Below are 24,393 nucleotides of genomic sequence, written 5' to 3'. Positions count from 1 at the left end.
TTCACTCAGGAGGGTTTTGCTCCAGCATGAGCTCTTGTACTCCACACAGACCTAATTTATACCGTGAGCCAAGAAGTAGAATAAACACGCCCACACAGCCTCCTTTCCTTTTTTCCCTCCTTTGAAGTGAGTTGAGTTCTCATTTAGGTTCGTAACCTGGCTGTTTCCTAGTTGTAATGTTCTGCATTCATAAGTGCCATTGTCGTGTGGTGGTGATTCCTAGACCTTCCCTGATGCGATTTTACCTTTGTTGAATTTGTATAAACAGTTGTACAAAAAAAAAAAAAAAAAAAAAAAAAAATCACTCTTGGTGTTTGGGGGTTTTTGTTTGAGGAGAGGACTAGAAGTTTTAATTGAAAATCCCAGGGTCAATAGAGTCTCAATACTATTATACGTTGTTTTGAGACCAAATAAATAATTTCTCATTAATCTGAAAAATGTAGCAACCTCATAGTACATGATTTTTTCTTCTTCAGCTGTTTCTGGCCTGTAAAGGTCGCAGGAAGGAACTACGCTACAATAATGGCCAAATGTAGAAATCAGGGAACAGAGTTTCTCTAAGGGTCGGGGTGGCTCTCCTGTGTGGAGGCCTCCTGTCATACCTGTGCCAGACAACATCCGTGGCAGCATGGCATCACCTGTCCCTAGAAGTTTCCCAGATTTGGGCGTCATCTCCTCAGTCTCCCACTGAAGACAACTCAAGGAGAGGTTCCCCTCCTGCAGAGTGGCTGGAAGACACTTGGTTATCTGGTGACCTACCCAGGTGACAGGCAGAAAAACTAGTGAGGAATAATTTTTTTTAATTTTGGTACCAAGGATTGAATCCAGAGGTGCTTAACCACTAAGCCACGTCCCCAGCCTTTATTTTTTTTTTTAGACAAAGTCTCACTAAGTTGCTGAATCTGGCCTCAAATTTGTCATCTTCCTGCCTCAGCCTCCAAGTCACTGAGATTATAGGTGTATTCCACCACACCTGGCTTCTTAGTGAGAACTAATTTTAGATCGCAGAATTTTCTTTTAAACAGGGTCTTATAACCTCATAATCACATACAGAAATGACTGCTGTGGCAAATCTGAAGATGAGGAAGATAACCAGCTTCTTTTCTCAGTAATCAAAACAACATAAAACCTTGGCCCGTGAGACAAGCCCCTCCTGCATCAGCCTCCCCTGTCTCTGGCACTAAAGGTGTGTGCCACAATGCCCAGCAAGTCTGGTTTTTTATTTGCCCCACCTTTACTTTATTTTGCCATTCTGGCAAATTGACACTGAAGCCACTGCACCCTCAGTGTAACTCGGGTGATCCGCTTAACAGAATCAAGGTTGGTCAACGCTCTATGGTTTATTTATGAAAATGTAACTTACCTTTGCTGTTCTGATGGTTCAATATGGAAAGGTACAAGTTCTGTTTCCTTGATAGCCTTAGTTCTCTGGACTTCCAAATAAGACAGTTAGTTACTTTGCTATTTGGGTTATTCTCTTCCTTGGGGATAGCTTGAAGGGTAAGTGTGGTTTTCAGAGGCCCTTGTAGTTAGTTGTCAGCAGCCAACATTGAGGCTTATGGCTGCAGCTGTGACTGCTTACAATATAGCAGGTTAGAAGGCAGCTCCTCTCCTGGAAGGCTTCTTGAAGCACACAGCTCTACAAAAGGTGCCTCTAGAGGGGCTGCCAATTGCTAGAGGGCCACGCCACCACTGGGACAGACAGTAATGATGCACCATATTTCCAGGTACGCAAGGGAGGCCACAGGAGAGCTTCCCCCCAAGAGCACTGAACAGCCCTGAAAGATTCACCCCAATGCAAGTCCGAGGTCTCTGTGTACAGACCTTTTAAAAATAAGCTTCAGATGAGGCTAACCTAAGCTACACGCTGCCAACAGCTGTGGGCACGCACACTGGCCGGATATAGTAGCAAAAGCCCAAGGCTCACGTGTTGAGTAGGCTTGCCGCATGGAACCCTAACCTAACCCCAGCCTGGGAGAGGCTCTGCTCTGATGTTGGCAAAGGAAGGTACAGTGAGCTTCAAATGACTGCTCTCCCACTGTGAGGAGAAAGTTAGTGTGCTTCACTGTATCCCATTGTGGACCTGCAGAATTTTATCCTTATGACATTATCTATTCAAGAAATTAATGTAAAGAGGCATGCCATTTCAAACATGCAACTTGCCTTTGCCAAACAAATTTGCAGTCATCCCTTGGTGTCTGCAGGGACACAGGTCCCTTACTAAAATGGTGTGGCAACTGCACATAACTTGCACACATCCTCCTATACATTCCCAATCATCTCTGGATGGCTTATGATACCTAATGCAACGTAAATGCTACATAATAGTTGTTATGCTGTAACAACTAGTTGTTTTGGAACTAATGACAAGGAAAAAATAGTCTGTATATGTTTAGTATAATTTTTCAAATATTTTCCATTCTCAGTTGGTTGAATCCACAGATACAAAGGGCTGTCTGTACCTTGTCAATCCTGTTGCACTAAACAGCTCTGTCAGCTTGTCACTAAACTAAGTGACTTCAGCACTACCTTAAAAAAACAAATCCACCACTAAACCTAAGACTTAATATATAAATCCAAAAGGAAACAGTAAAAAGCCTGTTTTAAGTTGAGACTTAAATAAATCTGAATTTTTAAATTTAACTTTAGACAAAACCAGCACATGCTGTTTTGCTTCTATGCTTCTATTTAAATTTAGGTATCATTGTTTGCTGGCCTGAATTTAAAGGCTTCCCACCACCGAGTTAGGGATTTGGGAGAAAATATTAAATTTCAAGAGTTCACTGTTGACATGTAGACAAGGCATCAGTGCCCCTGCAGCTATAGCAAGGAGTGAGCAGCAAAGCACAGGAAATGATCTGCTGACTGTGGCAGGCAGATACCCAGCCTGGGCTCTGCATTTGAAAATACCCTCAAGGCCTTGATTTACATGCTTTGACCCTCAAAAGTAAAAAAGGCAGAAGAGCATGTTTTTCTTCAGTTAGCCAAACTTCTGCCCTAAGCTCCAGGACAGACTCTCTGCCTCCCTGAGTCCAGAGCTATTTTCAGGTCTACTAGTAAATAGGTCCCCCAGTACATAAGGGCATGAGTTAACAACTGCACAGTCAGTAAGCAACCTGAGACTTCATGAGAAGGCCATTTCTTAAAAACATCTGCCCCTTACTAATGGGAAGAATCCACAACTGGTCTCAACCAAAAGCACACCCTGATTCAAACTAGACCTGAGAGGAAAGATTCTAGAACCTTGTCTACATAAGCTAATATCTCAACTTTCTTATTTGCTGTGTGGTACTGAGAGGTTAAAATAAACTAACATCCAAGCTAGGTTCAAATTCTGACATGACCACTTTTTTTTCCCTGGTAGTGTCAGATGGAACCCAGGGCCTTGTGCATGCTAAACCACAGTGCTCCACTACTGAACTGCACCCCAGCTCCTGACACAGCCACCTTTTAACTGAGATTTTGTACAGTCCTTTAACTTCTCAGTCCTTTAATCTTCTATTCAGATTGATGCTGAGAACTGCTGGAAACTACGTAGCATCCAGCACAATACCTGGTTATAGCAAATAGCTAAGCATTACTTGACCTTTTCTGGTTTAAGTAAGCAGCAAAGATAAGCATTGCACTTTGTTATGATTGAAGGTGCTCTCATCTCTTCTGAAGAGGGTGCTAAGACCAGGTTGCAAATACCATTCAGACTATGCAAGTGAATCACGAACTGACTGAGACGATGTAAACTAAAGCATTTTCTTTAAATCTAATTTTATTCCTAAAGTTGAAATTAGCTAGCAGGTAGCACTAAAAATACACCTTCACTATACAAAACAGTGTAAACTGATTACACATTAATAAAGACTCTAGCACACACACTCCTAATGTCCGAAGCTAGATGCAGCCCTTGCTATAAAACACTGTTCCTGAACAAAAATGGACATTTTTAATCTAAGGCCCTTACAGTTGACTAGAGTGTCAGTTGTTCCCAATTATGTTTAAACGCAGAAATAGCAATAATGTGGAAACTTACATTCATCAAATATTAGCATTTAAAATATACATAACTAATAAAGTGAACATTCAGAGGGGCCGCTGCTCAGCATGTTCCACATCAGCCACCGTAGACAGCTTACCTCACCCGAAGAGAAAAGAAGTGGTGAACACAGGATGAAGGGGAAATACGAGAATGGGGTAAGTACTCCAGAGAGCAGGAGCTGATGCCCACATATGGACAGTCTGACTTCAACAATTAGTGCTCACCAGGGACACGTGATAAAGCCCGGCAAAACCTGGGACGCTCGTGTCCGCAGGCAGGCAGGTGGTGGCGCGGACCAATGTTTCTTCAACTTAGGATGAACCTTTATGCCCCCAGTTAGTAATGAAAATATTTTTTAAAAATAGCTTCTGCCTCTGAACTGCACGTTTCCAGTCCCTTCTGTGCACTGAAATGTTTGGGATGGAGTCTGGGGTGCGTGTCCCACTGGGGAGAGCCTCGGTTTCAGGACTTGAACACGTGCACAGCTCGCACCACGTACTGCCGGCAGATGGGACACTCACTCATGCGCTTGCCGCACTTGGTGCAGGTGACCATGTGGCCGCACTCCAGTAGGACGCAATCGATGACGGCATCCATGCAGATGCGGCACAGGCTGTCGTCCTCTTCGTCCTGCAGCTGCAGCCGCTCGCCATCTGAAAGGCAACGGAGCTGGAGACCTGCGCAAGGCCTCCGCCCTGCCGCCCTGCCCAAAGCCAGCCGCCATCTGCTGGCTGACGGCCGCGGGCCCACTACCAGCCCTGTGCTGTCCGAGGGACCATCCCTAACCTCTCTGAACTTGGGTTCTTTTCACTAGAAATGGCAATGCCACTCCTCAGGGTTTTGTGTTTAATGAGAAGTGCTTGGCTTGGAGCCAGGTAAGAAATGCATGACGACTGTGAGCTACTTGTTGCTATTTTACAGCTTGGTACAACTTGCGAGTTTGAGTAGGAATATACTGATTCTGTGCTTAGCAAAAAGAAACAAACCCTCGCCAAGGAGTGAGGCCACACTGGGTTTTTTTCCTTTTTTCGGTACTGTGAACGAAGCTCAGAGCACTCTACCACCACACTTCATCCCTTGAGACTAAATTGCTGAGGCTGGCCTTCAACTTGCAACCCTCCTGCCTCAGCCTCCCAAGTTGCTGAGATTACAGGTGTGCAACACCATGCACCTGACCACTTTAGAATCGGGCCACTTTGGAATTTCATCTCAGTAGAAAAAGGAGCCTTTTTCTTTTTTCCTTCTCTTTTTTTCTTTTTAGTACTGGACATCAAATCCAGGAGTGCTCTACCAGTGAGCTACATCTCCAGTCTTGGCCTTAAACTTGTGACCCTACTGCCTCAGGCACCTGCCCAGCTGGGAGCCTTATCTCCACATTTCAGGAAAGTTGGGAGTAATCACATATCAAGTAGTGGAAGGCCCCCTCCCCTGCAGCCTGAGAAATATTTCTTGTTATTTTACTCTTGGAGTCCATCTACCTAAAATAGGAAGGACCTTTCTGGCTCCATGGCCCATACTCAGATTTTGAGAAAATATAGGCTTTGAGTAAGAAAGGCAAAGAATGAGCTTAAAAAGTTAACTTCAGCGACAGATTTGGAGGCTTCCCTTTCTATAGGTCAGGGAGGGGAATCATGGGTAGGACAGAACAGGAATTCAAACTTGAAGGACCTGAAGTATCTGGATTTGAGAGAGAGAAACTTCACAGCCTGCCATGTCAAAGGATCTTTGTAATGTGGGGTCTTAGTTCATGGCCCATGACTGGTGTGGGTCTGGGGGAAGGTCTGTGGGATGAAACGGCAGATGAGTGGGTGGAGAAGACATCTGAGTACTCTAGGTAAGATCAGAACCTGGACCTTGGCCCCCCCTCTCCTGGGTAGGAAGTTTCCTCCCAACTCTTTACAACTTATAGGCCTAAGAGAGTCCACCAGGGCTATGAGGTGAGACTGGCATAAGTGGCTTCAAGTCAGTCAGGCTAGGAGAGTCCCAGCTGTGCTCAAAACAAAATGTGTGTGTTCACGAAACAGACTGACCCAGGGTTAGAGTAAGCAGTTAACCAAGAAAGACTAAAAACTAAAAACTCCCGAAGGTGGGGCTTCCACGCATTTCCATCAAGCACTACACAGGTACTTACACTGAAGAAGTGACCCGCCTACCCTGCACTGCCAGGATGCCATTCCTCAGCCAGCAGCCTCCGGCCTCCAAAGGCTCTGTGGGCTGGCTGGTTCCTGAGCCTGCCACTGTGGCACTGTCCTGGAGGTAAATGTGCTAAAGGACTTTCTGCCTATTATGGGCATAAAATTTGTTAACAGATGCTGTATCACAGCCAGGTTTTAAGATTAGATGATAAAGTGAATGATGAAAGGACCCTCAAGTCTAGAGAACATAAGCTCTTTCGGTCTGTACACCTCCCAATTATTATTTTCTTGCCCAAAATGCTCTGTGGCTTGGCTCTGTTACCAGTTGAGGATTTCTGTGCCACCCTTCATCAATAAACAGTTCTCATTAATAAACAATTCATCAATAAACAGAAGTTCTCATCTCAGAAGTTTTCTGAGTAAATCTAATAGATTTACCTGATGCTAAGAACTATTTATAACCTAGATACAGTGAATTTTTCCCTCACTGTTAGGTGAGGATTACAAGCTACAACTGAGAAAATCAGAGATTAATGAGAAGATGAGCGTCTTACAGACATAGTTTCATTAGAGTTCTAATAGTTAATTATGGTAGGAAAAACCAAACTCAACAAAGGATTTATCTAATTCACCTGGTAAGGGTGGTCTCAGTGCCAACATCACACAATGAACTTACTATATTTGACAGTTCTATAAATAGGCTCATATAACTAGTTCAGACTCAGTAAAAAGTGAATAGTTTTCTCAAAACTAAATCTGACATAACCCAGTTTTTTAAAGCCTAAGGAAAGATACTGTAGAGAAAAAATGAAAAAGTAAACCTACATGACTTTTGGTTTTCTTCATTCTCTTTGTATAAACGGTTAACTTTCTCTACCAGTTCCCATTTTTCACAACAGCCGGAATAGTTGACAAAATTCCGAGCCAGGATCTCCTTCAGCTGGCGTACGCTCATCCCCTCCACCTCTTCCAGGCTCGACAGGTCAGACAGCGAAGCTCTTACTCTCTTCCTGGAGAGCCCAAGGGTCTGAAATCAGAGTGTCTCATTACCTCTATTCCCATGAATCCGACCCCTATTACTGGACAGTCCCCACTGGCCTTGGATGTTCTTCCCAGACTTCTCAGAAGACCTTGAAGGGTTTTAATGTATTGTCCTACATTCAAACTAGTGCTAACCTAGAGAAAATCCATGGGCATCCATCTGCCCTTCCTGCTGGCTCACTAATATTAGAGAATGCATGCTAGGCAAGCGACGTACCTCCGGCTAGTCCCCAGCCCTAGGGAAAAATTTTATAAGTGGTCTCACCCGATCCTGCAAATCATCCTCTTCCTCCTCCTCCTCCTCCTCATCATCATCATCATCTTCTGTGTTCGCTGAAGCTATTTCACTTTGTACCTATACACACAATGCATCTGGTTAGGTCAGGAATCCTAGCTTGCCAACATTATCAACCCACATTTAAGAGAAAAGTTTTCCAATGATCATCCTCAAGAGTGAGCCGAGCTGGGTGTGGTGGAGCAGGCCTGTAACACAGTTCTTGAGGCCTGAGGCAGGAAGGTGGCAAGTTCCTGGCCAGCCTCCACAACTCAGCCAGGAGGCTCTAGGCAACTGAGACCGTCTCAAAATAAAAACAATAAGGTTGGGCGGTAGCTCAGCGCTAGAGCACTTGCCCCTCACATGTGAGTCCCTGGGTTCAATCCTCAGCACCACATAAAAATAAATAAATATATTGTGTCCATCTACAACTAAAAAATATTTTAAAAAATAAATAAAAACAATAAAGGGATGGGGATGTAGCTCAGTGATAGAATGCCCCTGGGTTCAAGCCCTGGTACCAAAAATATAAAAAAAGAATGACCCAAACACCTTGCACACCCCACATCTATGGATCCTTAAGGCTGCTGCCCCACCAAAGAGTTGGGCCCTAATGACTTTGTAAAGAATTTACCTTCCAGGTTGGGGTTGTGGCTCAGTGATAGAGCACTTGCCTAGCACATGTGAGACCCTGGGTTTGATCCTTAGCACCACATAAAAATGAATAAAATAAAGGTATTGTGTCCAGCTACAACTAAGAAAATATTAAAGAAAAAAAAAAAGAATTTACCTTCCATCGAGTTATCCGGAAACACAAATTCCTGTGTGTGTCAATTTGTAATAAAACCAAAGGACTAACTCCCTGAGAAAGGTCCCATCATGGAATGCCAAAGCCCCCAAGGATATGGGGTGGCACTACATTATGCGAAAAGGCTGGTTTAACTTGACAGAAAAAAAGCTAAATTTGACCAAGATCAGCCCCTGTGTCATAAGCATCCAATTTGAAAGGTCTCAATCCCACTGGGTCACACTTCTAATTCCAAAGAAGGCTTTCTAAGCTGTTTCACGGAGGGTTTGTGCTGGTTCTAGTTTTTAAAAATCCTCAACAATCAGTCTGCTTTAAGGAAAACAAATCCCTTTAATTTGGATTGTATAGCTTCCACATCTTTTTTTTTTAAGTTGTATATGGACATAATACCTTTAATTTACTTAGTTGTGTGGTGCCAAAGATTGAACCCAGTGCCTCACATGTGCTAGGCAGCGCTCTACCACTGAGCCCCAGCCCTGTTCTTTTAACACAGATTCTACCACTGAGCTTTTTTTTTTTTTTTTTTTTTTTTTTTTTGAGACAGGGTCTCACTAAGTTACTGAGGCTGATCTGGAACTTGCCAACCTCCTGCCTTAGTCTCCCAAGTCACTGAGATTACAGACATATGCCACGACACCTAGCTCATCTCTTCTTTTGAATATATTTCGACCACAGCTCTACAATAGTCTAGGTCGATTCCCAGTTGACCGATTCACAGGCACCATTCTGTAGCACCCAAACACCCACGTTTCCCAAATGGCATCTTATATCCAGAAGTGGTACAAAAGTCAGAAGTGTCTTGTTCCAGTTTTCATTTGAGAAAATAATAAAATTTCCCAGTTTAAACTTGACTTACTTTTGAGTATTTGAAGTGCAGATTAAAATCTTTTTAATTTTTTTTAGTTGTCAGTAGACCTTTATTTTATTTATTTATTTATTTATATTTGGTACTGAGAATCAAACCCAGTGCCTCACACATGCTAGGCAAGTGCTCTACCACTGAGCTACAACGCCAGCCCAAAATCTACTTTGAATAACCCCTTTCTTCAGGGAAGAAAATTAAATGTGGAGAAAATTTTTCAAAACAGTTCAGCGTTTTATGTTTGGAGATTTTTTTGAGAAAGGTCTTGGTAAGTTGCCCAGGCTGGCCTCAAACTCCCAATCCTCCTGCCTCAGTCTCCCAAGTAGCAGAATTACAGGTGCATGTCACCACGCCCAGCTTAATTCAATGTTTTAGAATCACACACACAGGGAATATCAACTACTTAGAATCACACACACACAGGGAATATCAACTACAAGTCTTTATATGTTATTCAATCAGGATATTCAAGGACCTCATTAGAACACTATTCAAATTAAAATTAGTAAATAACCACATTTTTTCACTTATTTAGATGGTTCTTTCATTATCTAAACTAGAAAAATTTCCTTAATGCCAAGGTAGCTGGGCATCAGGTTAATATATATACTGATCGTTTCTATGGTCACTGACACTTGTACAAATAGTTGTGCAAGTATGTACATGCTACTTTTTCAGTCATCGTGTGTGTGTGCACCTGGTACCGGGGACTGAGTCCAGGGGCACTCTACCACTTGGCTATTCCCACAGCCCTTTCCATTTTATATTCTGAGACAAGATCTAAGTTGCCCAGGTTGGTCTCAAACCTGCAATCCTCCTGCCTCAGCTTCCAGTGTAATGGAATTACCCAAGTGTGCCACCACGCCCAGCTTCAGTCATTACTTTTTAGTGCCCAACTGAGGTCAAGATCGATGAGCTATTTTTGGACCCTTCAGGAAGTGGACTCTGGGGCCAACTCACATGGACATACCAAGACCATACAGCAGGAGGCTGCAAGTGCACGGGTTCAGCCCCGTGCGACACCACTGCTCTGAATCCTAACTTCCGGTTTATCTGAGGTCATTAGACACTATAGGCCACCACGTACAACCAAGAGTAAGCACGCAGGGCTCCCTGGCAACCCATCACCCTCATACCTGTGCCAGCGCTCCGGGTCTGGAGGTACGGTCTCCATCCATAAGCTCCCCCTGAAAGGAAGACACCGTAGCAGAGGGGGCTGTATAGTTTGAAAAAAATGACTGTGTAAAAAAGCTAGAAGTCTGCGACTGTGAAGAATTCAGACTGCTTGTGTCCAGGTCATCCTCAGAGCCTAGTCCATGATGGCACAGTACTAGATCTACCAAGTCTTCCTTCTCTCGACAAGTATCTATCGGTATGTTTCTAAGAATGAGATACTGCCGAAGATCCTTCACTTTTAGTCGCATCAACCGAGGGCGCTGAAAGGCTGTCTCTTGTAATAAGTGACAAGTAGAACATCTACGATGATTTTCTTGCAGGACTGAACAAACGGAGCAAAAATCCTTCTTGCAGTCACAACACACATGCTGAAGAGACAGAAGGGAAGCATTTACTGATACAAGATACAAGCCAGCATGCAGACCCGGGCTGCTTCTTGCCTTTATTAACATTTAAACTTTAGTTCCTATGAAATCCCCTGTGGCACTATTTTCACAGGAATTTTAATGTTCCAAAAGCCATGAAAATCAAAACGGACCACACCAAGGCAGTTGGATTCACTGAAGTTCAACAAATACTGCACTTTAAGGAAAACATACACTCTTGTGCTAATGAATTAAAACCTTCCCACCCCCTGGTGCAAACATGTAATTAGCAGAACACAGCTGACTTGAACCACAAGGAGCAGGAAGCACAGCCACGAACTCTCTGCCGGGTCTTCTCCTATGTGAATGACTTCCCCACTTAAAGAGGAAAAGAGAAAAAGTATAACACAGAAAATAAAGAGAAAGGCCCTTGATCTCTCCAAGTCAATTTAAGAGAGAGGACCCCAGTAAGCTGTCACCCACACACCTTAATCACAATCCACGCCATTCTTCTAGGGACCTCACAGGACACTAAGCTGTCACTTTAGCCTGGTGCACTGTTCTCAAGAGCTAACATATTTTTTTCTCTGCATATTCAAAGGACTGAAATGAAGATCAAAGAAAAGTGAAAATAGCTGTTTTTAGCCTATTTTATGTTGAGCCTCTAAATAGTTAGCTTATCACACTTATTTCTTCATGTGAGAGTTAAGAGCATGGTTAGAGACAAATTTTTTGAAACTTGAGATCACAGTTACAGTAAATCATCTCTGAAAAAAACCGCAGGCTAATTAAATCTCTTGCTTCAAAAAATAAGTGCAATCAGGAAGAATGAAATGGTACAAACAGGTCAGAGCTCAGACGAAAGGTCAGAGCTCAACATGAGACACAAGGATGTCTGCGCAGAAAACGTGACGGGAATGTAATCCCTTCAACTGCATACTTCTCTAAATGGGAAAAAGTTAGTGGGACTAATTCTTCATACTTTTATAAGAAAGAAAATTCATTACCTATTCAAAATAAACTATGATTAATAATTCTCATCCCATGTGTCTTGTATGTAACATTTTATCCAACTCACCTTCTTTCTAAAGACTGAAAATGAAAGTCCACAGGCTTTGCAAACTATATTAGGCCCTTCCGTAGTTGCTGGTGGGTAGGTGGAAAAATCAGAGTTTGGTGTAAATCTGAAAGGGCCAGTGCCTCCTGCAAATCCTGACTGCTGGCCCCTGACAGCTCCGGTTCCCATGACTTCATTCAGCAGCCCACAGCACGAAGCCCACATAGATGTGGCACCCGCCTGAAAAGGAACACAAGTGCCACAGTTTAAAGCCAAGTGGAACCTGGGCTGTCCGGGATCCTCAGGGAATGCCATTCTGGAGGGGTACGTTTGCCCTAAATAACTGCGAGAACACAGTTCTCACATCTAGAGATGAGCATCTCTAATCTGAAAATGTGAAACCACCAACACGATGCTCAAAGTTTCAGACTTTGGATTTTCAAATAAGAGATGCTCAAAGAATTTTCGAATAGGAGATACTCGACAGAAGCCTACACAGATAACACCAAAATCTGAAACACGTTGGCCCCCGCATTCTGGGTAAGAGACGCTCAACCTGCATTCCTCTAGGCACCAAAATTTCAAGCTATTTGGAAAGATAATTTTCTGGTATTACCAAAGAATATCTGGCACTGACAATACTCTTGTTAAATAAAAAGAAAATGGGGGCTGCAGTCATGGCTAGCACACTTGCCTAGCATGTGTGGGTACTGGATTCGATCCTCAGCACCACATAAAAATAAAAAATAAAGGTATTATGTCAATCTACAACAACAACAAAAATAGACAACATGATCCAAATTTTGAAGGGGGAAAAAGGCATGTCCTATGAAATAATAGGGATATGTTAATACTAAAAAATTATTCATTTTTAATCTGAAATTCAAATTTCCTGGGCACCTGAGTATTTTCTCTGGCAATGTTGGCTGATGGAGATTACTGTACTAGACAGCACTACAGGCTGAGGCAGATTTTCCCAGGTATTATTTAGCAGAAAGAACATAACTTCAAATTGACTTCATTAATCCTATTCTCTCATTAGTGGCTTGGCTATATGTACTGTGGCATCATATTTTTACTGAAAGACACAGGGAAGGTCTGGGGTTATAGCTTGGCAGTAAGAGTGTTTGCCTGGGATTTGTGAGGCCCTGTTCCAGCCCCAGCAACTGGGGCAGGGAGACGCAGACCAAGAGAGAAACATCAAAATGACAAATGAATTATAATCTTGTGTAATTTATTTTCTCCTTTGAGTTTTTCTCTACTTTCCAAATTCTTCATAAAGAAAATGCTAATTTGACTTCATGGAAAGTACTTTTAAAACAGTCGTTACTCTACCTTTTCAAACTGAAAATACTTGATAACCTTGATGACCTCCCAAGGTATAAAAGGTCATTTGCCACTCTGCTAAATGCCCCATAACTATTATGCTGCCTTTGTGTCTTTTTCCTTGCCTCTTCCCTCTCTGTGAACCCTCCGTGGTGAAGCTATACCTACCTACAGCAACCTATCTCCTTTTCCATTGCAGTCTCAGAAATGTAATAACTACGACTTTAAAAAATAGATTTAAATGTTCATATATGAGGACCAAAGGCATTTTCCCTTGCTTAATGTATAAAAGCAACAGTGTTTGGTACCAGTAGGTTTTTGCGCCTTGTCCTAATTCTTGAGCATTTTCTACAATTTAGATAGTGTGATAGGTGATGGAAGTTCACGCAACTGAGGTATTATTAGTCAAAATGACAGAAAATAACACAGTTCCATTTATTTTACTTATCTGTTATACACTGATTGTTCAACAAGCTCTTTAAAAAAAGAATCAACCTTAAAGGGAACTGCAGATGTAGCTCAGTAGTAGAATGCTTGTCTAGCATGCATGAAGTAGGTAAAGTAATAAGTAACCACAATACAAGCTCAACAATTTTAGTATCAGGATCACTGATTTAAGTACTATATGGCTTCATACCCTGTAATTCTGTAATTCAAGAAAGTGATGCCTTTGAAATTCAGGTAAAATGATAATTAATAGTTTACACCTCAGACACTAGACCTCAGACTCTAGAACCATGGTTACTTAAAAGCATTCCAATTAATAAAAGTTAGAGTGATTGTTCTTCTAAGGATTTGTGTGCACTCCTTTAAAGTAAGCTATCTGGCCTGGCATAGTGGCACACACCTGTAATCCCAACTGCTCTGAAGGCTGAGGCAGAAGGATCACAAGTTCAAAACTAGCACGGGCAACTTGGTGAGACTGTATTTCAAAATGAAAAATATAAAGGGCTGAGAAAGGGAGCCTTTACCGCATATTCACAAAGCCCTGGTTTCCACCCCTAGTTCCAAAAGAGGAACTCCCCCCCAAAAAATAACCCAATCAAAAAAATATTAAAAAGAAAGAAAGAAAGAAAGAAAGAAAGAAAAGAAAAGAAAAAAAGAAAAGAAAAGAAAAGAAAAGAAAAGAAAAGAAAAGAAAAGAAAAGAAAAGAAAAGAAAAGAAAAGAAAAGAAAAGGCTGAGAATGGGGGCTGGGGATCTGGCTCAGTGGCAGAGCACTTGCCTAGCATGTGAGACACTGGGTTCGATCCTCAGCACCACATAAAAGTAATAAAATAGGGGTACTGCGTCCACCTACAACAGGAGGGAGGGAGGGAGGGAGGAAGGAAAGGCTGGGAATGGAGCTCAGTGCTAGAGAGTCCCTGGGTTTAATCTCTAGTACCAAAAAAAAAAAAAAAAAAAAAAAGTAAGCCCTCTTAAAACAACTAAAAACATTTTGTTTTTGAAAATGCAATTTGCAGGGTTTGGGGTTGTGGCTCAGTGGTAGAGTGCTTGCCTAGCATGTGTGAGGCACTGGGTTCAATCCTCAGCACCACATAAAATAAATAAAATAAAGGTCTGTCAACACTAAAAAAAAATTTTTTAAATGCAGTTTGCACAAAAATTTGGAAGAGAGGAGGGAATACCTCAACTGCAGAACTACCACTGGGGTAAATTTCACTTCATTTTAGGAGCCAAAAGCAGCAAAGTCTTAAGGAAGCTTTAGCCCCCTGCGGATGCAGCTACTGATTGGCTACTTGGCCTTTTGCTTTTATTCCCCTTCTTCCCTGCCTTTCCTCGACCACAGCAAACTATCTTCTGCACAAACTTCTTTCTCCAAAGGCCTCTATTTCCACATGGCTGACAACTGTGTAAAGGGTTTCTTTGAATTACCTCTTATCCACTAACGTAACATTATTTAAATTTTGCACACTATTAAGCAGTTCAAATTGTTTTCCTGGTAAAAAACGATTAAGGTAAAAGATTATGGTTTAGCAGGTGAGAATCTCAATGAAACTTCCTCTTAAAGGCAGTACTTCTAAAAAGTCATAATTTTCGCCCTTTCTACCAGAGATAATCTCAGGAGTTAAGGAAGGATACAATTTTCAGACCATGTTAACGAGAATGATCATCAAAATTCTTCAAGCTAAAAATATTTTTTAATCTACACAGGTCTAGTGAAGGGAACAGAGAATTTATTTTGGGAAAACAGGTGGAATCTCTATGCAGAGGTCAACAATGCATGGAAGATAACAATGTTGTCCCATTCTTCATCTTTTTGTTTTTTTGAAAGGTGGTCCTGGGGATTGAACCCAGGTACGCTTAACTGCTGAGCCACATCCCCAGTCCCCTTTCTTCATGTTTCTACAAGAGAAGGGGAATTTCCTCTGCATCCCCAGAAGGAAAATAACAAAAAAGAATACTTCTATCTCTTGTCAGTCATATATGAATTTAAAAACAAAAAAGCCCAAGATAAACTCCAAAATATCCCAGGCAAGAGTATGTTGCTAAACCCAATACTCAGTACAGTGCAGATGTCCATTACTGCTGCTCGCCAAAGACATCCCGGAATACAAGAAACAACACCAGGAAATCTAGGTTGCAGCCTCATTAGGATCTGTGAATTTAAATTTGGACAAAATATCCCAATAAGAAAACAAATCTCGCACTAGGAATATAACTTAGCAGAATACTGACAGGGTGCATCTACACACCGCTCTCCTCCTCATGGCATCTGCAACACGCCAAGCTTTTAAAAAAAATACTTTTAGTTGTAGATGGACACAACACTTCTATTTAGTTTATTTGTTTTTTTATGTGATGCTGGGGATCGAACCCAGTGACTCACGCATACTAAGCAAGCGCTGTACCACTGAGCCACACCCCAGGCCACTCCAACCTTCTTGAGAGTTCATAAATTTCAAACGGGAAGACCCAGTCACCAGTTTTATGTGAAATACCTTTTTTTCCCATTAAGTGTGTTTGAAAAACTTATTTCCACTTCCCTATTAAACCCCTTGTTTCCTGGCATCCCGATGAGGTCATGGAAGTGATTTCATGAGTGATCTGACCTCCCAACTTTGGAGTAGATGGTTTTAGTCCTGTACCTCAGTGGCTGTGGTCCCTGCCTCTGGCTAGGTAACTACCCTAAAAACAGCGAGTGGTGGTCTCACGAGGAGGTCCTTAAAATTACCGATGACTGGGTCTCAGCCCTAGAGACCAATTTTGCTGGTCTGGAGTACAGTCTTGGGGGGAAGCAGGTGATTCTGATATAGAGCCAAGGTCAACGCCATTCAGTCAGAGGACAATTTCTCCTTCCTGCTTACACTATTTCCCCCAGAATATCACCCTCCAGACTCCTGAACAAAAGGGGCTACAGGTACTTCTGAGGTCTATGCCTCTAGCTTTCCGAGACAAATATCTCAGCCATGTCTGCAGTTAAGGGACGTGTCCCTAGAGTTTCACTTCAGTCTACAGTTGCCCTCAGTCCCTGCAGATATGCTCAGCTGACTTTTTAACAATTTAATCTGATTAAGTAGTTCCTTTCCCTCTTCTGTTGAAATTTGGTGACTTTCTTCATTTTCTTTGCTCTTTGCCCCAACCTTTGTTTCCTAACCCTCCTGCCTGTTTTCTTGTATGAAATCTCCACTATGCAGAGCAAGTAAGCTACTTCAGGGTCTATCAAAAGCAGCCACTGGCCCGGCATGGTGGTGCTTTCCTGCTCAGGAGGCTGAGGCAACTCAGCGAGACCCCGTGTTAAAAAATAGAAGGGCTGGGAATGGAGCTCAGCAGTAGAGCACCACCGGGTTCAACCCCACAGTTCAAACTATTTTTGTCCTTCACCTCTAAGTAGAAGAATCCACCCAAAAGAAAATATCCCCAGGCTTCAACTCCCTCTACCTGGCTCCCCTGTACACCTTTCATTTTGCCAGGCTCAGTGGCATATACTTGTGATCACAGCAACTCAGGAAGCTAAGGCAAGAGGAGTGCAAGTTCAAGGACAGCCTTGGGAACTGAGCGAGTTCCTGTTTCAAAATAAAATAAGGCGGGCGTGGTAGCACATGCCCCTATTCCCAGCGACCTGGGAGGCTGAGGCAGGAGGATCCAGAGTATTTACTGAGGCCCTAAGAACTTAGCAAGACTCTGTCTCAAAATAAAACATTTTTTAAGAAGGGCTGGGGATGTGGCTCAGTGGTTAAGCGCCTCTGGGTTCAATCCCAGCTAGCGACAAATAAACGAACAAACAAATAAATAAATAAGGGAAAAGGATGTGGCTCAGTGGTACAGCACTCGGGAGTTCAATCCCCACTATCAAAAAAAAAAAATCTATTCTTTTAAAAAAAATTTATTCTTTATTTGTGAAACCAAAGTCAGGATCACTGGAAACTGAAGTCATGATTGGAACTGACATGCCCTACTCAGGGCTGACAGCAGGGCTATATAGGCTATACCACATGAGTCCAAGATGTTAGACAGGAATCTGCAAAGATGCTAAATTTCCTCCCTTGACCACGAATGTAGTTTGAAACATAATAATTTATGCCTGGCACAAAATCCCAACCTCAGAATATTTAGCTGTGTTTGCAGCTTATTTTCTGCCTAAAGCTTTTGACCAAAACTGCTTCTGATAAATCAGTCATGGGACCATGGTCTGTCTGCCTGACTTAAGTATCAGTTAAGAACCAGACATCATATTAAAAACTTACATGGCTTTGTAGTGAGAAATTCTAAAACCTACCTGGAGTGCCCCTGACACTTAGACCTCTTTATGTTATTCTAGCATCCAATGACATTTCTCATCTTTTTTTTTCTAAAGCCCATGCACCAAGATTTTAAAGCAGCCCATAACACCTTTTTTTAACTCCCAGTGTGAACAGATAAACAAATGGAAATTAAAATGTTTGCATTTGTACTGTAAACATCAATTGGAGAACATGACTTTAGCTCTGCAGCCAACTAACTGGTCTTGATGATATGCCATCTAGCCACTGGCATAATTAATCAAGGCCAGTTTACCACCTAGCTGAGTGGAAATCAAAATGTCATCCTCTCTGGGAAGGCAGATATAAGCAGATCCTGAAAGTTCTGAGCCAAACATATTTAGTCCTTCTCTCAAACTCACCAACATCAAAGTCCCTCTATAATCTCAAGGTAGCAGGAAACCTAAAAGTGTTCCTCCCAAACTAGTCTTCCCCTCAGCAGGAGGGAAAGAAAGGTACTACCCACAAACCCATATAATTTGCATGAAGGTGACAGTTGCCAGCACTGTGACTCATTTCCAGGACAATAAACCACCAAAGTTATAAGTACTCTCTCAGGTTCCTCAGTTAGATTCAAACAAGATGAACTCATTCTATATCATTTCAATCAAACAAACCAAGAGGAAATGTGTTGTTTGTTTACGAGAGCAGAAGACCAGCCCTCTTTCTGGCAGAGTGCCAGTTTTCAAATGGCCTCAAGGTTCTACAGGTTTTGATTGTGTGTATGATCTAATGTCCTTTTAAAATTCATGTGGGGGAGAGGGGGAAGTATTCCAAAATAATCTAAAGAATTAACTAAAGTTTACTACAAATTTTGGATCCTATTCTCAAATGCATTGGTACAGGATCCCTTTTAATGATTTCATCAACTATAATATTAACTACCCGGACTAGAATGAAGAATTAGAAAGGATATGGTGGGTTCCATGAAGACTGACAGGAGAGAGCACACATGCCCAGAGGGCAGGGAAAGCTGGGTATGAAAACAAAATATCTAAGTCATTTGCTTTTCATTAAGTAAACAGCAGTAATAATGCCAGCTCCTAAGAGTGTTTTTTGCTTGCTAAAATTCTAAATTTTAATACAGTAATATTTTACAGTTTTTTTAAGGATGAACATATTAGTTTCATATTCAGGAATATTAATTTTCTCAGTTTTTCTTTGGGAGGGGGGGATACCAAGCATTGAACTCAGAGGAACTCGACCACTGAGCCACATCCCCAGATCTATTCTGTATTTTAGAGACAGGGTCTCACTGAGTTGCTTAGCCCCTCGCTCTTGCTGAGGCTGGCTTTAACCTCGCGATCCTCCTGTTTCAGCCTTCCAAACCGCTGGGATTACAGGCGTGCGCCACCATGCCCGGCTCAGATATTAAGACGTTACAAAAGCCATACAAGGATTGTTCTTCCACCAAGAAAAGCTTCCTCAGAGAATTCATTCCCTACAGGTTGTTTTAAATTCTGGACAACTTTAAATTTGCTAAAATTCATGAATGCACTTCTGTTAAAAGATAAGTAAAAGACATTTCAAAGATCAGGTGTGGTGGCACACACTTGTAATCCCAGCGGCTCTGGAGGCTGAGACAGGAGGATTGCGATTCAAAGTCTGTCTCAGCAATGGCCAGGCGCTAAGCAACTCAGTGAGACCCCTTCTCTAAATAAAATACAAAATAGGGCTGGGGCTGGGGCTTAGTGGTTGAGTGCCCCTGAGTTCAATACCCAGCACCAAAAAAAATAAGATGTTTCAAATCTTAGCACCAGTGATATAAAAGGACACATTTTATAGTTTAAATTTCAGTATGGTTAAACCTTCCTAAAGAATTTAAAGAAAAACAGAAAAAAGCAGTAGGGATAAACAAAATCTTGAGCTGGGGATATAGCTCAGTTGGTAGAGTGCTTGCCTTGCAAGCAGAAGGCCCTGGGTTCAAATCCCCAGCACCAAAAAAAAAAAAAAAAAAAAATCTTTACCCTATTTAGAGCCAGCTGAGAAACATAGTCCTTAGAATATGAAGGACTTACTACTCTGCTTTTTTTTTTTTTTTTTTTTGTGGTACTGGGGATCAAACTCAGGGCCTTGTGCTTGCAAGGCAAGCACTCTACCAGCTGAGCTATCTTCCCAGCCCTCTGCCTTTTTTTAAAACCGAGCTATAGGCATTTTATAAAATACTCAAGTAATTAACAGTTCATAAAAATTGGGGAAATTTTTAGTAGTCAACTCATTCTCTGGTAAATAGTTCTAAAATGCCATGTCCACCCAGAGAGAGGATTGGAACTCTGCCTTTTTAACAACCAAATAGCTAACCACAAGAAAAGAAATTCTACATCCTAAAACAGATGTAGACCTTTAAAATGTAACATTTATAGGCAAGACATTGGTCAAATTGATAGATTTTTACAATAATCTGAGTATAAACCATAAATCTTGCCTTCCTCATGTTGGGTTGTCTTCTTTTAAAACAGTACACTTGACCCTTAACACCACTCCCCCACCTTTCAGAGAAAAAAAAAAAGGGAATTACAGTCAGTAGATTACTTTATCGTCAATACCTCATTTTGAGCTAGGAATAATGAACATGATTAGCACAATTAAGAATAAGATCAATACAAACATGGAAAAACAGGAAGGAGAAGCAAATCAAATTAACATAGGACAATAATTTGGATTTTTAAAAAAATTCTTTGTGGGAAGATAAGTAAACGAATTCTAGAGTTAAAACAGCTACATACACCTAAGAAGTAAACCCATTCCAAAACATCAGATTCTAAATAAACCAACAAAAATTAAATACCCATTCCACATATTCCTGGGTTTGAATGAAGATGTACTTATCTAGTTGATCAGCTTTTGAAATGATTTTAATCCTACTCAAAGTATCTGCTTACATGAATATTCATGTTAGAACTCCATGACATCAAGAGTCACTGATCTTGCCCAGAAATCTAGATGAGAATATCCACAATTATACAGTTATCAATAAGTCAATACAAAGTAATAACAATTACAAAGTCCAATCCTAAATTTTGTGAATCGTTTCACAAAACCAAAAATGAAAGCCAGATTCCTGTCATCTTGCATAGATTGATAACTACTCAAGCTTGTAATTGGCTTCAGAAAATACCTTTTCTACATTTTCAATTATCATTGAAGTAAATTTCGAAAAATTTCAACTTAGTATCTTCCACCTAAGTTCAAAAGCACTTGTTTTTAAAGAACATACTTAAAAATTTCTCCTTCCATATCTAGTTCCTTAACACAAATTTAATGTCAGTGACATTTTTGAGGTGTATATATATATATATGTGTGTGTGTGTGTGTGTGTTATATATGTATGTATATTATATATCTCCTAATTTATTATTGCTTTATTCTTTCCTGCTTTTTGAATCTTAACAGTAAGATGATGATTTTCAGGAAATAAAGTACATCTAGATATTTTAATAGTATCCTAAGTTGAAATATAACTAAAATGGGAATTAAAAATACTCTTACAATATCCTCATACCTCAAGGCACAGTTCAAAAGTTACCTATTCCAAATATCTTGTTTCCTGCAATCAGAGGTATCTTTTCATGCTTCTGAGGATTTTTTTTTTAATAACTTACATCATTCTGCCTTGTAATGTAATTAGCTGCAAAGTGAATGTCTCTTCCCTTTCTACTGGCAAAATCCTTCTTTACTAAAAGATGAGATTGTATTTTGGTTTCTACTCACCATGTCTTCCTCTTGGCCAAAACAATGCTCAAGAAAATATTTGCTTAATGTCTTTACCCCTTTTCAATCTTCCCCAGTAAATCTCTGACGCTTTGTGAAGGCAGAGTTAACCTAACAGCTCACAGTTATTTTCTTTACCCACATCAAACACTGTTCATTGAGATGAACGAAACCGTCCTTGGTGGAAGCTATCTCCACCTTATGACTCATCCCATTCGGTCTGAGTTCGGCAAGTGATTAATACCTGAATTGATCGCTGTATGGAGGAGCTCTTTAGAACTCTCAGCGACCAAGTTGGGAGAATCGTCTCTGAAAAGTAGGCCAGAATCTCCCCTCTGCCCCCTTTTCTCAAACTTCTCATCAAGGATGCACCCACGCTGTCACTCCCACCTGGGAGAGAAGCTGTCAATTACTTGCTGCGTACCTAGTGGCGATGCATCTACCGTGCAGGCGCTCCAGGTCTCGGTCCCCATTTAAGCCTACCAAGAACTCCTTGAGGGTGGGATCCCCTACCCCAGGCATTTCCAGCCTGTTGGCCTGGCCCAGCCTCCTCGCTCCCGGCACTCCTTCTCCCTTCGGTCCCGTGATGTTCCCGACATTTGGGTTAGTTCAAGGACTCGGGGCGGGAGAGGGCACGCCGTGGGCAGAGCCACGGAGGGCTGGAGCGGGCACGACTGGTTCTGCCTCCGGCCCCCGAGGAAAGCATCCAGGGCCCGGCGCAGAGAAGGGCCCACCCGGCCTCTCCCCGCTCCCTGGACTCGCCGGTGCGAGGTGCGGGGCGAGCTCGAGGGTCCGGGAGACCAGGCTTTCAGCCCAGGGCCCCAGACGCCGGCCGGCGACCACCCTCCGCTGAGGTCTCCGAGGAGCCGGCGGGGTGCCCGCCAAAGCGGAAAGACAGGAGGCGCTCCGGGTCGTACAGGAGGGGTGAGGAGGGCCTGCCCGGCTCCACCAGCCCCTCACCTTCATGGCCGCGACCGCCTCGGCTCGGCCGGCGCTACCGAGGAACTCAACACCATAGCAGCTCCTGGAACAGCCGACCTCCTTCCTCCTAGGCGGTGATTACGGCGCCTCCCGAGGCGACCCAGCGTCCGGACGTAAGAGGCGTGGTCACGCTCGCCGCGCGCCCGGGAAGAAAGATGAGCGGCGGCCTTGTCGACCAATAGGCAGCCAAAAAGAGGGGGGCTGGTCAACAGAGCCAATGAAGGGGAGGGGAGGGGCGGGGCCTCCAGCACAGCCGGGAGGACCCAGGGGGACTCTGTTCTGTCCTGAGCGGAGATGAGCGGGTGTGGGCGTGGCGGAAGGCGCTTTCCGTAGTCTCTTTCTTACGAGGCTGAAATGGGAGTCCTCGTCTGCTGAGGATCCTACTTCAGCCGTCCGCTCGCTGGAGTGGGTGGTCAAGTTTCCAGGACCGGGAGGGCTGGAAGGGCCGTGGTGAATATGAAAGCGCCTTAGGTTGGAAGGCTTTTGTTACAACCCTGAGAGCAGGGCCTCAGGTCTCCCCTGTCCCACCCCGCCCGAGCGTAGGGGGTCGCGGCGTAGTTCACACCGCACACACCGGATAGTGACCTAGGGTCTCTTCAGGTAGCGAAACTGCACGTGGGAGGCTGAGCTTTAAAAACAAGGTTTATTGGAAACACTTGGACAACCATGGGTTCTCAAATCCCAGGTGCCCTTTTAAAGTGATGTTCAAAATAGCCAAAATCCTAGCACAGAAGAATTTGTGTCATCCCTCAGAATTGATTTTTGCGGGGCAGAAAAATTGAGGTTGTAAGTTAAGGTATCAGTATCTCAGCTGGACTCAATTGAGGCCCTCGGTTGTATTTCCTACCCTTTTCTTTCTCTCAGCGAGGATCCTTTTTTGTTTTTTTGTTTTTGGTTTTTGTTATTGTCGTTTGTGGCGGAGGTGGGGAATACCGGGGATTGAACTCAGGAGCATGCAACCACTGAGCCACATCCCCAGTCCTATTTTGTATTTTATTTAGAGACAGGGTCTCACTGAGTTGTTTAGCACCTCGCGGTTGCCAAGGCTGGCTATGAACTCTCGATCCTCCTGCCTCAGCTTCCCGAGCCACTGGGATTACATGTGTGTTCCTGGCTTGCATTTTTTTTTTAAATCTATTTATTTTTGGTACTAGGGATGGAAATCAGGGGCGCTTAAAAACAGAGCCACATCCATTCTTATCTTTTTTGTTTTTAATTTTGAGACAGGGTCTTGCCAAATTTCTGAAGCTGGTCTCAAACCTGCTATCCTCCTGCCTCAGCCTTCTAAATCACTGGGATTACAGAAGTGCATCACTATGCCCAACATTTTGCCCCCGACTTTTTTTTTTTTTTTTTTAATCCAAAATCTGTTTATTGGGATGTTTTCCCACTCATCTTGACTCTGGCTGTTTTTAATGCTGCTTCCTCCCGAAGAAACATGCTTCTGTAAGTCTTGCTTTTCCTCCTGTAGGCTGGCAGAGGACAGTGGAGCAGCCAACACACAAAACTGTGCGTGGCTACAAACTGTGGTTATTTTATAGCATCCAGGGCATTTCACATCCATGAAATAGGAATTGGGGCTCTGTACCAGGCGCTTCTTGTGTTTCCTCTTTTCTTCTGGAGAGGGATGAAGGAGTCTTTTGCAAGAGGCATGTTCTCATGGGGAGATCATCACCACCAGAAAGGTCCCCCCAACACTTTTTTAAATTTTGTTTTTGAAACAGAGTCTTGTCAAGCTGCCCAGACTGGCCTTGAACTTTCAATCCTCCTGGGTTAGACTCCCAAGTAGTTGAGATTATAGGCATGCACGACTGGCCAGCTCACATTTCTGTTTGAATGATAAAAGTGTTCTAAAATTGGCTGTGGGAATGGTTGCCAAACTGTGA

The 24,393-nt window shown here is 42.7% G+C and overlaps 1 protein-coding gene and 1 pseudogene across 2 annotated transcripts; both read right to left on the bottom strand.

The window, feature by feature from the left end:
• Positions 1-290: 290 nt before the first annotated feature.
• Rnf34 (ring finger protein 34) lies at positions 291-22,613 on the bottom strand. Of its 2 annotated transcripts, XM_047561176.1 has the most exons (6): positions 22,487-22,613; positions 11,770-11,988; positions 10,287-10,694; positions 7,472-7,561; positions 6,991-7,192; positions 294-4,683 (listed from the first exon to the last, which is right to left on the bottom strand). In XM_047561176.1, the coding sequence occupies exons 1-6, from the start codon at positions 22,490-22,492 to the stop codon at positions 4,493-4,495; spliced, it is 1,116 nt and encodes a 371-aa protein (XP_047417132.1). In that variant the 5' UTR covers positions 22,493-22,613; the 3' UTR covers positions 294-4,492. The 2 variants fall into 2 exon arrangements, with proteins under 2 accessions (XP_047417133.1, XP_047417132.1); XM_047561177.1 differs by lacking the exon at positions 11,770-11,988 and having other exon boundaries at positions 291-4,683; positions 22,487-22,577.
• Positions 22,614-23,919: 1,306 nt separating this feature from the next.
• On the bottom strand, positions 23,920-24,160 carry LOC124991139 (40S ribosomal protein S27-like; annotated as a pseudogene).
• Between the last annotated feature and the right edge of the window lie 233 nt (positions 24,161-24,393).

Source organism: Sciurus carolinensis, chromosome 8, assembly GCF_902686445.1.
Source record: "Sciurus carolinensis chromosome 8, mSciCar1.2, whole genome shotgun sequence".
Classification (NCBI taxonomy): Eukaryota; Metazoa; Chordata; class Mammalia; order Rodentia; family Sciuridae; genus Sciurus; species Sciurus carolinensis.
This window is presented reverse-complemented; position numbering and strand designations above follow the sequence as displayed.

Coding starts and splice junctions, on each gene's coding strand:
- Rnf34 (XM_047561176.1), bottom strand. Junction 10,695..11,769: donor TTTCAGTCTTTAGAAAGAAG/GTGAGTTGGATA, acceptor CTGTCTCTTCAG/CATGTGTGTTGTGACTGCAA. Junction 7,193..7,471: donor AGGATGATTTGCAGGATCGG/GTGAGACCACTT, acceptor CTCTGATTTCAG/ACCCTTGGGCTCTCCAGGAA.